This window comes from Rhododendron vialii, chromosome 2a (genome assembly GCF_030253575.1).
Source record: "Rhododendron vialii isolate Sample 1 chromosome 2a, ASM3025357v1".
In the NCBI taxonomy this organism is placed as follows: domain Eukaryota; kingdom Viridiplantae; phylum Streptophyta; class Magnoliopsida; order Ericales; family Ericaceae; genus Rhododendron; species Rhododendron vialii.
The window spans coordinates 35302328-35317112 of NC_080558.1; the positions used below are offsets into that span (position 1 = coordinate 35302328).

General features: G+C 39.7%; 1 protein-coding gene across 4 annotated transcripts in view; it reads left to right on the forward strand.

Annotated features, from left to right (window-relative positions):
* The window catches only part of LOC131316167 (tubulin-folding cofactor E), a 31242-nt gene extending 16751 nt beyond the window's left edge, over window positions 1-14491 (forward strand). For 3 of the 4 annotated variants that reach the window (XM_058345443.1, XM_058345445.1, XM_058345447.1), the window contains 9 exons: window positions 30-169; window positions 250-311; window positions 685-792; window positions 880-914; window positions 2685-2750; window positions 8174-8265; window positions 8353-8429; window positions 8515-8592; window positions 13972-14491. In XM_058345443.1, coding sequence (XP_058201426.1) covers window positions 30-169; window positions 250-311; window positions 685-792; window positions 880-914; window positions 2685-2750; window positions 8174-8265; window positions 8353-8429; window positions 8515-8592; window positions 13972-14070 — 757 coding nt within the window. In that variant the 3' untranslated portion in view covers window positions 14071-14491. The remainder of the gene's footprint in view (window positions 1-29; window positions 170-249; window positions 312-684; window positions 793-879; window positions 915-2684; window positions 2751-8173; window positions 8266-8352; window positions 8430-8514; window positions 8593-13971) is intronic. The other variant, XM_058345444.1, reaches the window with a different exon arrangement.
* The last annotated feature ends 294 nt before the right edge of the window (window positions 14492-14785 follow it).

The window sequence follows — 14785 nt, forward strand, 5'->3', positions numbered from 1 at the left end:
ATGGGCTATGACTAAGTTTTTTCATGTAGTTTGGAGCAGCTTCATTTGAACAAGAACAGTATAAACCGCCTATGGTATCCTGAATATGATACAGTACATGACCAACTCGGTTGCGAATCAGTTGAGACTAGCTGTAGACCTTTCCAGAATTTGCGCTGCCTTCTTCTTGGTAAATATCAGATTTTTTTTAATGATTGTCGCACTTGATGATTTTGGGTGTCCTAATGGCTTGGTTTTATCCTCAACCAGGGGGTAATAACATTGAGGACCTGGCTTCTGTTGACTCGCTAAATTCTTTTCCGAACTTGAAGGTAAGGTTTTGCAAGATGAGTCTTGTTGACTTGTTCTTAAACTTATAGTCAGTGATCCGATTTGACTGAAATCTATTTAGGATTGGTGTAATAGGAATAGTCTTCTTAAAATTTATGAACTAAGGCATGTCATAGCAAGTTGTATTAACATCTAAAGTACTGTTCGTAGACAGTTCAATCCCTTGAGCAGAGATTGCACTAGCGTAATTAAGAACGAACAATTAGTATTACTTGTTTTTTTTTTTGCTAAGTGATCATATAGTTTTACTGATGCTAGACTCGCATGGCTGTTATCTGGATCCTATATTTAAAATTGACAACCTTTTTATCTCCTTGGGGTCTCTGTAGTTACTCGTTCTTTTGTTACAAGCAGGATATAAGGCTTTCTGAGAATCAAATTGCTGATCCAGGCAAAGGTGGTCTGCCAAGATTTGTTTTAATTGCTCGTTTAGCGCAAGTCGACATGTTGAATGGGAGTGAGGTAAATGCTAGATGTTGTACGCCCACATTTGTTGCTTTCTGAAGATGTCTGAAACCTGATGCACCCTTGTCTTTTAAAAAATTTCAGGTTAGTCGTCGAGAGCGGAAGGACTCTGAGATTCGGTATGTTTTCTTTTCTAAGCATCTATGCTAGTTCAATTCCAAACTGGACTTTCTTTACATGCTTTGATGCTGGCACTTGTATCTTGTAGGTGTATTAAACAGTTTTATTCATGGTGGGAAGTGCCTTGATTTTGATTTCCAGAGACCGCCTTTTTTTTTTTGGTCTTTCTTATGTGCATCTATGCATGAGAATATACTACCCTATATGCATCCTTCCATCCGAAAATATTATTTCTTGGCTCTTTGTAGGTTAATTTTATCTTCTCAAGATCTTAGGTTTAACCAAAGGATGTCACTTTCGCTTTGGTGTAGGACTTTGGCAGACTGGACAAGATATTGTTGCTAGGGCTTGGAAACATTATTTGATGACTTTCTCTATATCATAATGCGTATAGGTTATTAGAAGCAAGATCAAATTGTGAAGTAATCATCCCATGTGGGATAAAAATAGTGGTTGTGTGAAAAGGCCATCAAGTCTCTAATCAGTGACAGCCATCCAAATGAGATTCTTGATAAGTTGCATTGCAATCAAAGCTAACAAGTTGGCTGCCAATATTGACAGTGCAAGATTCTGTTCATACTCATTGTAGTATAATGACTCTCCTACAAAATAGACAAGGGGCTATTGGATCAAGGTAGAGCAAGGGAAGCTCTCACGGAACAGAGAGTTCTCAAAAAGAGGGTAGAGAGAAATATTGAGAATGTAAAGGAGAGAAAAACATAACATTTTGACCAAGGGCTTGGGGTTGGGTATTTCTTTTTCTCATTGTTAAGTCTTTCAATATAGGGAAATTCTCATTGGGCCGTGAATGTAGGCTTGGGGCTGAACCACGTTAAATATCTGTCCCATTTCATTTCTATTTTTTTTGGTGTGTCCATTACTCTATTAGGCGCTTCCGTTGCATGAGGTGGGGACCTAAAATCCCACCATAAATCACCTCTGAATCTTTTAATACTCTGATGGCCTTTTGGAACACCATTTTTCGAATGACTTCTGGTAATGTAAAATAGGATCTCCTAATGAAAGGCTAGGAATTTTGAAATTTGATGCTTCAGTGTAATGTTGGTATCAGACTGAGTGATTACCATGTTGTGCGGGGTGTTTTAGTTTAAGGAGGTTTTCAAGAGTTCTTGTTCCCATTCTAGTGGACTTCTATACAGAGTGTCGTGTGGACATACACAGAGTGGTCATACTCCATCTGTTCTGCATCTTCTGAAGTAGTCATCATGGCCTCATCCTTCATGGATGGCTTGCACAATTTATGGTTTCAAAAGAGGTCAAAAACATGTCATTGCCATTGACAACCTTCCAGCAAAGTTCAGAGCTTGTAGGAGTAAGAATAGCTAGGATGAGAATACCGTAGGCCGAAAGATGTTGCTAACACTAATTTAAATTATGTGCTTCACCATTGAATGATCTATAGCGATAGCTGTTCTAGCAGTTTAGGTGCATGATTTCCGACTTTTGTGATCTCCAAGTCAAACGAGACTAATCGGCATCAGTGCTTTACTGGCCTAGTCCTCTCTATATGTGTGTGCTACATGAATCCTTTGGGTGTTTGAGGTCACTAAAATTTGAGACACTAGTTTAGTGGGATAATTTTATTTCAGAAACCAGAAACTGGTTTTTAAATTTTTGAACCTTCAATGATAATTCTATTTTGGGAGAGAAGATGCCAGCCAATGTCTCAAAACTGAAGCTTAACCACCTAAACAGATACAAATTTTGTCAATTGACTGTAGATGGTGCTTGACTGGATCTTTTTGCAGGTATGTGCGCTTAGTCATGTCAAAATTGCATGACCATCCAGAAGAGATAACTCTGCTTCACCCCCGGTAAGTTTTGCCCTAGGTGTTAAATTTAGTAGATTTGAATGGGTAGTCTTGACTTTGTACTAAATTTGTTAACTCCATAAGTGTCTTACAATTTAATCCTAAGTTTTTTATTTTTTATTTTTTTGCCATTCGTTAAGCCTAATCTATCCTAGGGGACTTGGGGAGGGGGAGGGGGATGGGTGCTTACGGGAATCGAACCTTGCTCGTGTGCATGGGAGTATAAGGGAGGCACCAATTACACTCCACTCCATTTGCTTTAATCCGAAGTTGAGGAGGTGCAAATATTGGTTTTTGAAGTTGAAGGGGTCCGAGTGATTTTTGCTGAAAGTACAGGGGTCAAAGTGAGAATTCCTCAAATTTCAAATTAGACTTTTACAATGGAGTGATTGAATCTAACTGCATAGCCCAAAATTTATAGCACGAGGCTTTTACTAGGTAATACATAATCGGATTAAACATTTAATGGCCCCTGTTAGAATATTATTAGTCTTTGTTGCTGTCCCACATTGGTTAGCTAAGTCTTGTAACGGTTATCTCGTTTAATATAAATAAGGATTATGTGTGTTAGGATTAATTAATACCCTATACACTTTCTCTCTTCTCCCTGACAACATGGTATCATAGCCTCCCTTAACCTAACCCTAATCCTCCCATCACCACCGTAGCCACCACCCATCACCACCACTTTCGCCGTCGCTATTGCCGACCAGCATCGTCATCCCTCATCGCCCTCACTTCTAGAACCCTAATATGGTTTGAAATCTCCAAATCGACCCCTAATTGACCCTAAAACCCCTAATCGACCACTAATTTGTCCCTAAATTGACCCTTGCTCCCCTATCCAGTACTCGAAACCCATTTGAACCCCGACAACCCTTGCAATCACCACTCTAGACACCGACGATCCTCAAAACCCATGTACAGACGCTGATGACCCTAGAACACCCTCTTACAGTCGCTGACAGCCCTCGAAATCCCTAACCCAGGTACCAACAACACTCGAAAACCCTAACCTAGCTCACCCATGCTCATCTAATCCTCTTTTGCGATCTGACATAGGTCGACTGCTGTAGTCGACCCTCAACTTGAGAATCTTGTTCATGTTTGCTGTGTTTCTCGATCGTCCGGCTTTGCTGTATTTCTCGATCTGTTGATGTGTGGTATGGTTCTTTTCTGGTATCTGGTTTTCTATGGTTTCATTCGCGTAAGCTGGTTCTGTTGGTTGTTGGTTCTGTTCGCAATCTGGGTTGGTGATGTCTCCTTTTGATCCGTTTGACTGATTTACTGATTTACCATATAGCTGTTGGTTCTAGCAATGACAGGTTGATTATTTTTTGGTTAGTTTGGTTGTTTCTCTTGGTTGCTCTGGCGGATTGTTGATTGTCCGTGTTGGTTGTGATTTCTTGTGATGGGGTCTACTTTTGCATCTAGTTCTTGTTCTGCTGTTGCTGCTAGCTTTTCTAACCTTTGGTCTCCTCTCTCCTGAAATGATGTCAATTACTGCGATTCATTTGAATGGAAAGAATTATGTTAGTTGGGCTAAATCTGTGGAGACATATTTTATGGGTTCCAAACAGTGTACTTATCTAATAGATGATCCTCCAAAGCCAACTGAGTCCACTCATGTGAGTTGGGTGGTTGAGGATGCACATATTCATCTTCGTTCGTGGAATAATATGGATCCCGCGATTGCTGACACATTTATGTTTGCGATACTGCTCAACAGGTTTGGCAACGGGCTAAGGAGTTATATCAACTTTTGACCTTTATCAAACATATTTCTCTCTTGGTCTTGGTGATTTTACTTTGGAAGAATATTACACTAAGTTCAGTGGTGTTTGTGAGGAGCTTAACATTTGTCAACCCCTTTCTACTGATATTCAAGTTATGCATCGCCAGCATGAAAATTTGAATGTGGCTCGCTTCTTGCTGGGTTTGCCTAAGTCTTTCGATTCTATTTGTCGTCAGCTGCCCGGGGGGGGGGGGGAGTTGCCTCCTCTGAGTGAAATATTTAGCCGTCTTCATCAGTCTTCTATCTTTGATACTAGCCCTGCTCCCTTGTCTCCTGATCGTTCTACTTTGGTTAGCTAAGCCTTGTAACTGTTATCATTTAATATAACAAAAGATTATGTGCATTAGGGTTAATTGACACCCTGTACACTTTCTCTCTTCTCCATAACAACATTGTTCAGGTGTTAAGTCACTGGGTGGCCATCATCAAGTTCCTCAGGCTCCAAAGGAAAGGCAACAAAGCCGGTATCCGGAGAATATCCCAAATCTAGTGCAAAAGGGCAAGCCATTCGGATGATCGATGAGAAAGAGCGGCTCACCTAAACAGACTTCTCTCTTGAGCATCTTTGCAACGTGATTCTTCGGGTGAACAGCTGATTCTGGAATTTTTAGGAGCGCGAGATCGCAATTTAGCTTTGAAGGTACAAGTTGGCCAATCATCAACATGAGTTCCATCGGCTTTGATGCGAAGATAACGAACCACGATAGCATGCCCACAAGTCAATATGAGGCCATCGTTATGAAGAAGGTAGTTCGTTTACGACCCTAACAGCAACTCCTCATGCACCAACATGGACCTCGAGAAGAGGGTTCCACATGCGACCCTCTCCAATATTTCAGTGATGTTTGACCCAATTTATGTTGAGCCAGTGATAATAGATTCAGCACTAACAGACTGCCTCGAGTAGTTACATTTCTGGAGAGCACCACCACTAGAGCTGGGGAGAACGACGTACGAGCTGCAGAGAAAATGGACCTAGGAGAATGGCTCCGGACATTCTTTGGGAGAATCTTGGACATTGGTGAGTTGACTATGCCACCCATAACAAGATCCATTGGAGCTGTCGGTGAAAAGATGAGAGACAGAGTGAAATGGATCTCGTTATGGGTGGCATAGTCAACTCACCAATGTCCAAGATTCTCCCAGAAAATGCTCCCAGGTCTATTTTCTTTGCAGCTCCTAGGTCGTTCTCCCCAACTCCAATTAGTGATGCTTTCCAGAAATGTAACTACTAAGGCGGTCTGTGAGTGTTTGAATCTATTATCACCGACTCAACAAAAATTGGGTCAAACATCATTGAACTATTGGAGTGGGTTACAAGTGGAACCCTCTTCTTGGGGTCCATGTTAGTGCATGAGGAGTTGTTGTTAGGGGGTCGTACAGGAGTAGGGGCTACCTTCTTCATGACAATTGCCTCATATACTTGCGGGCATGCTGCCGCGGTTCGCTATCTCTGCATCAAACCGATGGAACTCATGTTGGTGATTGGCCAACTTGGACCTTCAAAGCTAACTTTAAAGATCAGAAGCCTGTGAAGGCCAAGGTGTTAGCTATTTACTTAAATTGCGATCTCGCGCTCCTAAAAATTCTAGAATCAGCTGTTGGCCTAAAGAATCACGTTGCGAAGACGCTCAAGAGAGAAGTTTGTATAGGCGCTCTTTCTCATCGGCCATCTGAATGGCTTGCCCTTTTGCACTAGATTTGGGATATTCTCCAGATACTGGCCACCCAATGACTTCACACCTAAACATAACTAACATGCCTTTATATAGGCTACAAGACTTGGTAACTAAGAAATCAAGACTAACTAGGGAACATGAATAATTGCCCAGAATAAACAGGAAGCATAATAAAATCTAGATTACACGGTAACAAAATTTATCCTAATATTATGCTAACATCCCCCCTCAAGTAGGTCTACCAACTTGAGTTTGAAAAAACCAAGAGAAATTAGAAGCAGCTAGGAATCGGAGTCAGGAGCGAGAACCACGAGAAGCTTGGAGCCATGAAGAAAACTAAAAAAAAAACGTAAAACAACCACAAGTGAGTGAAGCCACCATTTAGCTAATCGGTAAGAGTTGTTCACTTAATTGTTGAGGAAGATAATGTTAGTAATCAGTCTTTTTTATTATGGCCCATGATAGGGTTAAAAGATATAATTTGTGCTTTTTCCAGTAAAAGAAAAGTTAATGTGGCTCTAAGAGCATATCCTCAATGTAATTTTCGAAAGTGAATAATTAAAACTTGCCACATCAGATTTTGATTATCTATTTAGAGGTTGTTAAAGTTAGTAATGTCAAGTCCCACATTGTTTATTTTTTACCCATAGTCAAAAGTTGGCAAAAAGTCAAATCTAACGGTTAGTTTTTTATTCTCAATCTAATGGTCTACATTGAATGGTATTCTAGTAAAATGAGTGAAAGTAGGGAGCATTTGTTAAAATTCATAAAGTGATCAATATTATTAAATGCACAACCACTTGCCAAAGTGGAGAGTGAGTTTCACTTTCCATGATGGTTGTACTTGATTGAGAAAATGTGGGGACCATTAAATTTGGTTATTAGTAAAAGGTTGATAGTTTTCGTTATCCAAAGGTCAAAATTTGTATGTTGCTAAGAGGTTGCCAATGTGAACGCTTGTTTGAGCAAAACATTGCTAACTTTAGCAACCTTGTTTTGATTATTGCATTGTGGATGCTCTTTCACCATAATGCTGAATTGTCTAACTGGAAAAGGTCAAAAAAGAAGAAGGATCAAAGAACAAAAGGCAAAAATCAATTTTCACCAGATTCGGTGTTCAATCAAAGAAGAAAGAAAAAATGGGCCCAATTTTACGATATTCAATTACTCCCTCCGTCCCTTTTTAAGTGTCCAACTTCATAAATCAAACTTTTTATATAGACATCATCATTACACTTCAAACATACTAACTTTCCACAATTGCCCTGTATGAGACATCATCATTACTCTTTTTCCCACTTACTTTTCAAAAAGGAATCTAGTCAAAAGGTAAAATTTATCAAACTTTGCCCACTTACTTTTTCAAATGGACACTTATTACCCACTTACTTTTTTAAATGGACACTTATTATTAAGGGACAACCCACAATGGAATACTAGACTATAAAAAAGAGACGGAGGGAGTATAATTTTATATCAAGGAAGAGTGCCTAATGTTTGAAAAAAAATAGATGGTTTCAAACTAAGAGAAAAAAATAGCTTCAAACTAGGGGATTTCAACTTACCTTTTTTCATTCCATTTCTACTTGTACCATGAATTGCAACTGGGGTCTGAGATCTGATCCGTGCCATGACCTATAAAAGTGTTAACATACTGGCATCTTATTAGTAGCCTGCTTAGTATAGTTGCTAAATGTAATCATTTGGTTTTCCTGCATCTTGCTAATGATTTCAGGTAGAAAAGATGTAGCGTGCATGGTCACTTATTAAGGTTGGAATGAATATTGAAGCTCTCGGAAACTTGCAACTTAAGCCTGATCATTAGTTGGTCTGAGGTTCCATTAGAATTGGAGTAGCCATTCTTGATAACTCTGCTAGTTAACAAATCTCAACTTGCTAGCAAGGAGAGGATATTGAATACCTATTATCTTGATAGCATGGGCCTATTGCAGGTTTCTCGAGCTCAAAGAATTTCATGGTATTGAGGATGAAAAGCCTTCCACTGGAGCAGCCGGCCCCCAGAAGATGGCTTCAGGGCTTATTTGTATGAAGCTAACTTCATAATAATTTGCTGTTGTATAGACCGGTGGTCGTGAATTTCCTAAGATTTTCTTACGTCTTCTCTTGGCAGCTATCACTCTGAAATGTGTTGGGGCATCAATGGGTGAAAAGCCCCCATTGACGAAAAAGCTGCCAGCACCGACCACGGTAATTTTGTCGTTTACATATTTTTATTAGGGTATCTGACTTTTACCTAACAGTGCGATGCATATAAATGTTTATTTTCTTTTAGGTTGGCAAGCTAAAGATTCTCTGTGAGAGCTTTTTCAAGCTAAAATCTGTAAAGCCAGTATTGTTTCTTGAAGAAGAGGTCTGTATTTTATGCCTGCCACTGTTCTGATTTTTAGTTATGCACCTCATTGTGCCTGTCAAGTGGTTACTACATATCAAACTTCTGATAAGGTGAGTGTGATATTAGATAGTGTGAACTCTAGTGACCACTCTGATTATCTGGATGCCATTTCGTGGTTGGATCTTAGTTGCAGGATCCTCTTTCAAGGTGAGAAATCTATCACAAAACCTCGGTCTCACGCTCCCCAAAACAAAGCTCTCGTGGACCTTGATCCCATTGAGAAAGGAGCGCATTCCCAACTATGTTAGACCCTCTCAAGCATATAAGAACCAAAAGAACCGCTATTGAACAAGAGGATAAATGCAGCAACCTTAATTGAACGAAGCGGGAGCGTCTAAGTTGGGAGAGCTTGTAAAAAAGTCTAAGTTGGGAGCGCTTATAGGAGCGTTCATATATATGATTAAATTTATAGAATAAATTATAAGACATATATGTAACTTCTTACAATTATGTAGAATACCTGAATTTATTAGTCCTAGTTTTAAGGAGGATATTGAGCCAATGCTTGAAAAAGCCCACCCAAACCCAATTGATGAATTCCTGAAATAGCAATGAGTTTTCCAACAAAATCAAATAAATCCAGTCATCGTGTGTTAGAGCTTCTCCCACATTGGTTAAGTATATAACCTCTAAAACTAGTATATGAGGTTGGGCTGTCTCTCCACTCATTGCCAATTGGTTTTGAGTTGAATGCTTTAAATATTAGAGGTAGGTTTTTGGACAAGACTCTCTTGATTGATTGTCCCGTTGTTTGTGGTGAACCTTCTTTCATTGTGATCCTTTTGTTATGGATACTTTGTTTACCTGTCCATGTGCAAGGCATCGGCATCTTACATGCGGGGGAGTGTTGGAGCTTGTCTTATATTTGTTAATATAACCTCCAAAAGTATTGTATGAGCCTGGGGCAGCCTCTCTACTCATTGCCAATTAGTTTTTTGAGTTGGATGCTTTAACATCGTGTATACCAGTTACCAAAGTAATATGAAGCATATAAGCGTAAAGGCACCCTCACTTCAAAAGTTAGCTTTTGGGGTTGAGTTATATCCAGTACTGTGTAACATAGTGTCAGAGTTAAGTACGAGAGGGGGGTAGGGTGTGTGCCTCTGGCCTGCACGCGACAGGTGCTGCCAAGTGAGCACGCTGCGTGTGAGAGAGGGTGCGAAGCAAAGTCCCACATTGCTTTGTACCAAAGTAATATAAAGTATACAAGCGTGAGGGCACCCTCACTTCAATAGCTAGCTTTTGGATTTGACTACTACCCAAGACCGTATAACACATACGGCTAAGTTATTGCCTTCGGGCATTCAACTATTGCTACTAAGAACCAATGGTGGGTGCCTCCACCCAACCCGCAATAATCATCGAAGATGCAGATTTGGCCCTAGGCATAGGCCCACCAGCCCAAAATTAGGGCCCCCATTTCTTACAAGTAATAGAAAGTTCAATGGTTTCTTTTGGCAATGAATAGTTGTATTTTGCCAAAAAAAATGGCATTGTTGGTGCAATGGTGTATTGTCATATTTTTTTGTAAAATTCCTTGCGTCCCTTTTTCAACTAATTTCTATCAACTAACATTAACTTCCATTCCCCATATACCGTCCTTATTCTCCATTGTACGCTACCATCTACCAATCTCCATTCACATCTACTATTCTCCATCAAAAACTAACCATTCCTCATCTTCATATGGGTAACTAAAGAACAAAAATATTCTTTATGTATAACACACATTTCTTATCTTCTCAACACATTGTCATTATCCTCTTCTTGTCTACGATGGACAGGTTCAAAAATCTATTCTCGCGGAAGAATTTTCAAATCTTCATCTTCATCATGAAGAAAAGACAACGATGGTACAATACAAATGATGGCAGTGGACAATACCATGCAACAAAATGACCATCAAACTAATCACGTTAGTTCCACTAGTGGCTAACGATACTACCATCAAAATAGAGTTGCCGGCAACTAGCAATTAATCAATGATACTTTGCTGACAATGCCACTTGGCCAGCCGACGTCTTTCGTAGAGGTTTCCAATGAATCGCCCTTTGTTTCTCAATATCTTGACGCAAGGTTAATCCTTGCAATTTTTTTGACAAAAGTCTAAATCAGAAGTGAGTTTTTCCCCTTGTATGATTTTGCCAGAAGTTTTGAAAGTGAAATAAATCGGTAGTGTGCCAATCAAGTGTGCAATTTATAGGAGATGGAGTCTTAAGCTAGGACATTCTTGCTGTTGAAAAATTCCTGCCATTGCAAATTGGTAATGCGAATTTCTACCGTTGGGCCAATTGTCAATACACACCAAAGCCAATTTCCTACCTTTGGATCCAATTACAATTCATTGTAAAATCATTTTCCTACCCATTCCTACCCAATATTCACCACTCTCTCTCTCTCTCTCTCTCTCTCTCTCTCTCTCTCTCTCTCTCTCTCTCTGTGTCTCTCTCCATGACTAGATCTAAGATCACCAGCATAGGAGACAAAAAAAATGGGGTTCCATAGCCCTTAATCGAGCAGAATCTGAAACCCCAAATCTCTCTCTCTCTCTCTCTCTAGTTTCTCCTCCCCGGCATAGTGGCTCTGGCAACCGCAAAGATTGGGTACTCTGCGGTACTTCCAATGCTCAGATCAACAAGTACTCTTTCTCTCTCACACACATGCACCTGGTTTTTTCGGGAACAAAGAGGGAGGGAAGGAATTGGTTGTTGGGTTATGTGGCACCAATGGCTAAGCTATTCTTGCTGCCATTTTTGGGAGGAAATGGCTGAAGCCACAAATAACCAAACCAAACCGAGCCTTGAGTCCCAATCAATTGGGGTCGGCTACATGAATACTTTTTCTCCATTGAGCTCTATCAAGGGCCACTTGTTCACTCAAACCTATTAGACTTATATCTTTGCGCACGACAGCATCTAATGTCAATTTAGGTTTTCCTCTCCCTATAGCGTTACTACCCAAAGTTATCATATCCGCTCTCTTAACTACTGCATCTCCAGGTTTACGGTAGACATGCCCAAACCACCTTAGCCTATTTTCTCTCAACTTCTCTATAGGTTTTACACCTACCATCTCACGAACTGTTTCATTTTGGCAGCACAAATGGAGGGCCATTACGACACCAGTTTTTGTCATTTTCAGCCATTTTTTGGTAGTTGCACAAGATGGATCAAAACTTTTGGCAATGGAAATAGGGGGCCAGCAAAGTAATCCTTGGTTAATTGCTTGTTGCTACAAACTCTATTTTGATGGTAGTGTCGTCTGCTGTCCACTAGTGGAACGATTGTGCTTAGTTTGTTGGTCATTTTGTTGCATCTTGTTGTGATATCTAGTGCCATTATTTGACCATCGTTGTATCATGTTTTCTTCCGTTGAAGATTTGGAAATTTCTTCAACGAGAATAGATAATTTAAACTTGTTCAATGTGGACCAGAAGAGCATAATGATAGTGTATTGAGAAGAAAAGAAATGTGTGTTGTACATTATCAATTTTTTTGTTCTTTATTTATAAAGACGAAGATGAGGAGTGGTTAGTGGAGAATGATAGATGTGAAAAGATGATAGTGTCGAATGGAGAACAATGAATGGTAGATGGAAAATGGAAGATAGAGAATGTTAGTTGAAAAATGGATACATAGGGAATTTTTGCAAAAAACGGCATTGCACCAATAATGCCATTTTTTTTTGGGGGGGCAAAATTCCATTAGTCATTGCCAAAAAAAAGGGCAGTGGCTCAAGTCATTTTGGCATTCCACCAATAAGGCATTGCACCATTTTTTTTTGGCAAGATGTATTTATTCATTGTCAAAAAATTGTCAAAGGCAAGATGGTGGCAATGCAGTTGTGATGGTGTAGTGGTAGGGTAGGGGAAATAGTGGAGTGGTGGTGGTGGTCGTCACGTAGCGATGGCAGAGTGGTGGTTGTGGTAGTTGATGTAGTGGTGGTATTAGTAGTAGTTAGTTTATTTATTTATCGGCAGTAGTAGTAGTAGTAGTTATTGCAGCGGTGGTGATAGTGGTGACGGCGGTGAAGTGGTGGTGGTGGTGACACTGGTGGTAGTGGCGACAGCCGCGACACCGATGAAGTGGTGGTGGCAGTAGTCATAGCGGTGGTGGAAGGTGATGGCGAGGGAGGTGGAGGACATGGGTGGTATACAATTATTGATAAATTTGGCAGAATTAAGTAACAGGCTAGGTAATTTCTATGAGTTTTTTAGCCTTCACTTCTAAGAGGCTCTTAAAAATTCAATTTATGTGAAATAGTGTCATCAAACCTACATAATTACATATCACTTCATACATTCAGTTTTAATTGCTGAATTGGGTTATCAAAAAACCCTTAAGTCTCAAAAATGAGTTTCTCTCTTGTCAAGTATATAGAAGGAGAGATTTTATTTTGAGAGTGAATTGAAACAGCGAAGAAAAAGTAGGTATACAACCTCCCTAAACACCATCAAAGGATTTGTTTCGTGCTTTTAACTCTTCTTCACAACAAAGACAATAAGTAGGATTCACGAATCTTCATCTCTTGCAAGTTGCAATAGGAGCAAGGTACATGATTATCAGTTCTTTAATTTAAACAAGCTTTTTATTGATTTAATGGTTTTTCATTTATACTAAATTTTCGTCACCCAATCCATAAATGTAATTTTGTATGTGAATGAATTGGAGGAGTGATTCATGATTCGAGTCTATTCACAATTTGGAAAAAGGCCATTTCATTCTCGATTTGTTCACAACTTGACAACCTTGCTTATATATGCTCGACACCCAGGCACACGCATCGCATGTGCAAATCGTGTTATGCAAAAGAGGGAAAGATGATTCAATCGAGATTTAATCTCTAATGAAATCTAGGATGTAAGAATATAAAAGGGAGCAGAAGAAAATTAGGGTTACAGTTTTTTTCCTTTTCTTGGCAGTTAAAGCGGTAGTTTGGGAAAGTCAAAATGCGACGTAAATTCATACTACGGTTCACACCCTTTAAATGCATGTATATGTATATGCACATATAGGCTTTTATAGAAGCTCTCAACCTTATAATTCTTCGATAACCTTTCGCTTGCTGGAACCCAATCCCCACTCCTGCAGCCCTGCTCCGCATATCTGCTCCGCTTTGTGACACTAAGGTTTCACTATGCTGTCGGATAGCTTATTTGACAAATTTTCTAGTTCTTGAACTAACCCAGCCGAGTAAATACTTGCTAAGCATTACTTACAAACGAAGAGTTCAAATATTAATGTGGTTACGAGAATGCTTTACTGGGCCAATCTAGATAAACTTAACAGGAGCAATAACTAATACTAGAGAGGTAATGAGTTTTTTTGGCAATTGCAGGGTTCCCCATTACCATCAGTGCTTGATGATGATATGGCAACCTTGATTGACGTCGGTGTTGGCAATGACTCTACCGTTCTGGTCGATGAAGAAAGTTAACACAAACCATATTCCTTTCATGCATTGAAGTTGCGAATTCTAGGTCTTCCGCAAGAATTGGCATCTGAAGTCTTATTGTGTGCCTTTTGTAATAAGCATTACTGTTCAATTTATCTCTGAGTTGACAAACATTTAAGTTCCATGATCAGGGTATACAGTTACAACATTAGATTGTACGCTGAAGAGACAAGAAGTTTGTAATCTTGGAGTTTGATGCTCTTAGGAAAAGTTTTGAGCTTCAGTAGTTCATTGCCTGAAAGTAGTTTGTATCCGAGTTTGAGAATGGAATGGTAAAGGGGAAGGCTCCCTTAGAACATTGGCAATACTCGATTACTCATGGTTTCAGTACATGCTTGTTTTGCTTTACACAGATTCAGATATTGTTGACTGGTGCAGGTTATGTATCAATTGTTTGGGTTTATCTATCGTTCAACGTGATAGCTGTAATAATTGGTATTTAATGAGGGATTGACCAAGCTCCGGAGGTTCAACACCTTTCTCATTGTCCAAGAGGCATCACTTGGGATGTCCATGGACCAAAAACATTGTCCTTTTATAATATAAGTATGAATCCATTTAACCCAGAGAGTGTCAGCTTTATTACAAATGGCCCAAAGGTGTCGAAGTATTGTGGCTTTATTCCATTCCTTTATCCTCCTAAAACCAAGACCACCCTCCTCCTTAGGGCTGCAAACATGGTTCCATTGGACTTTAG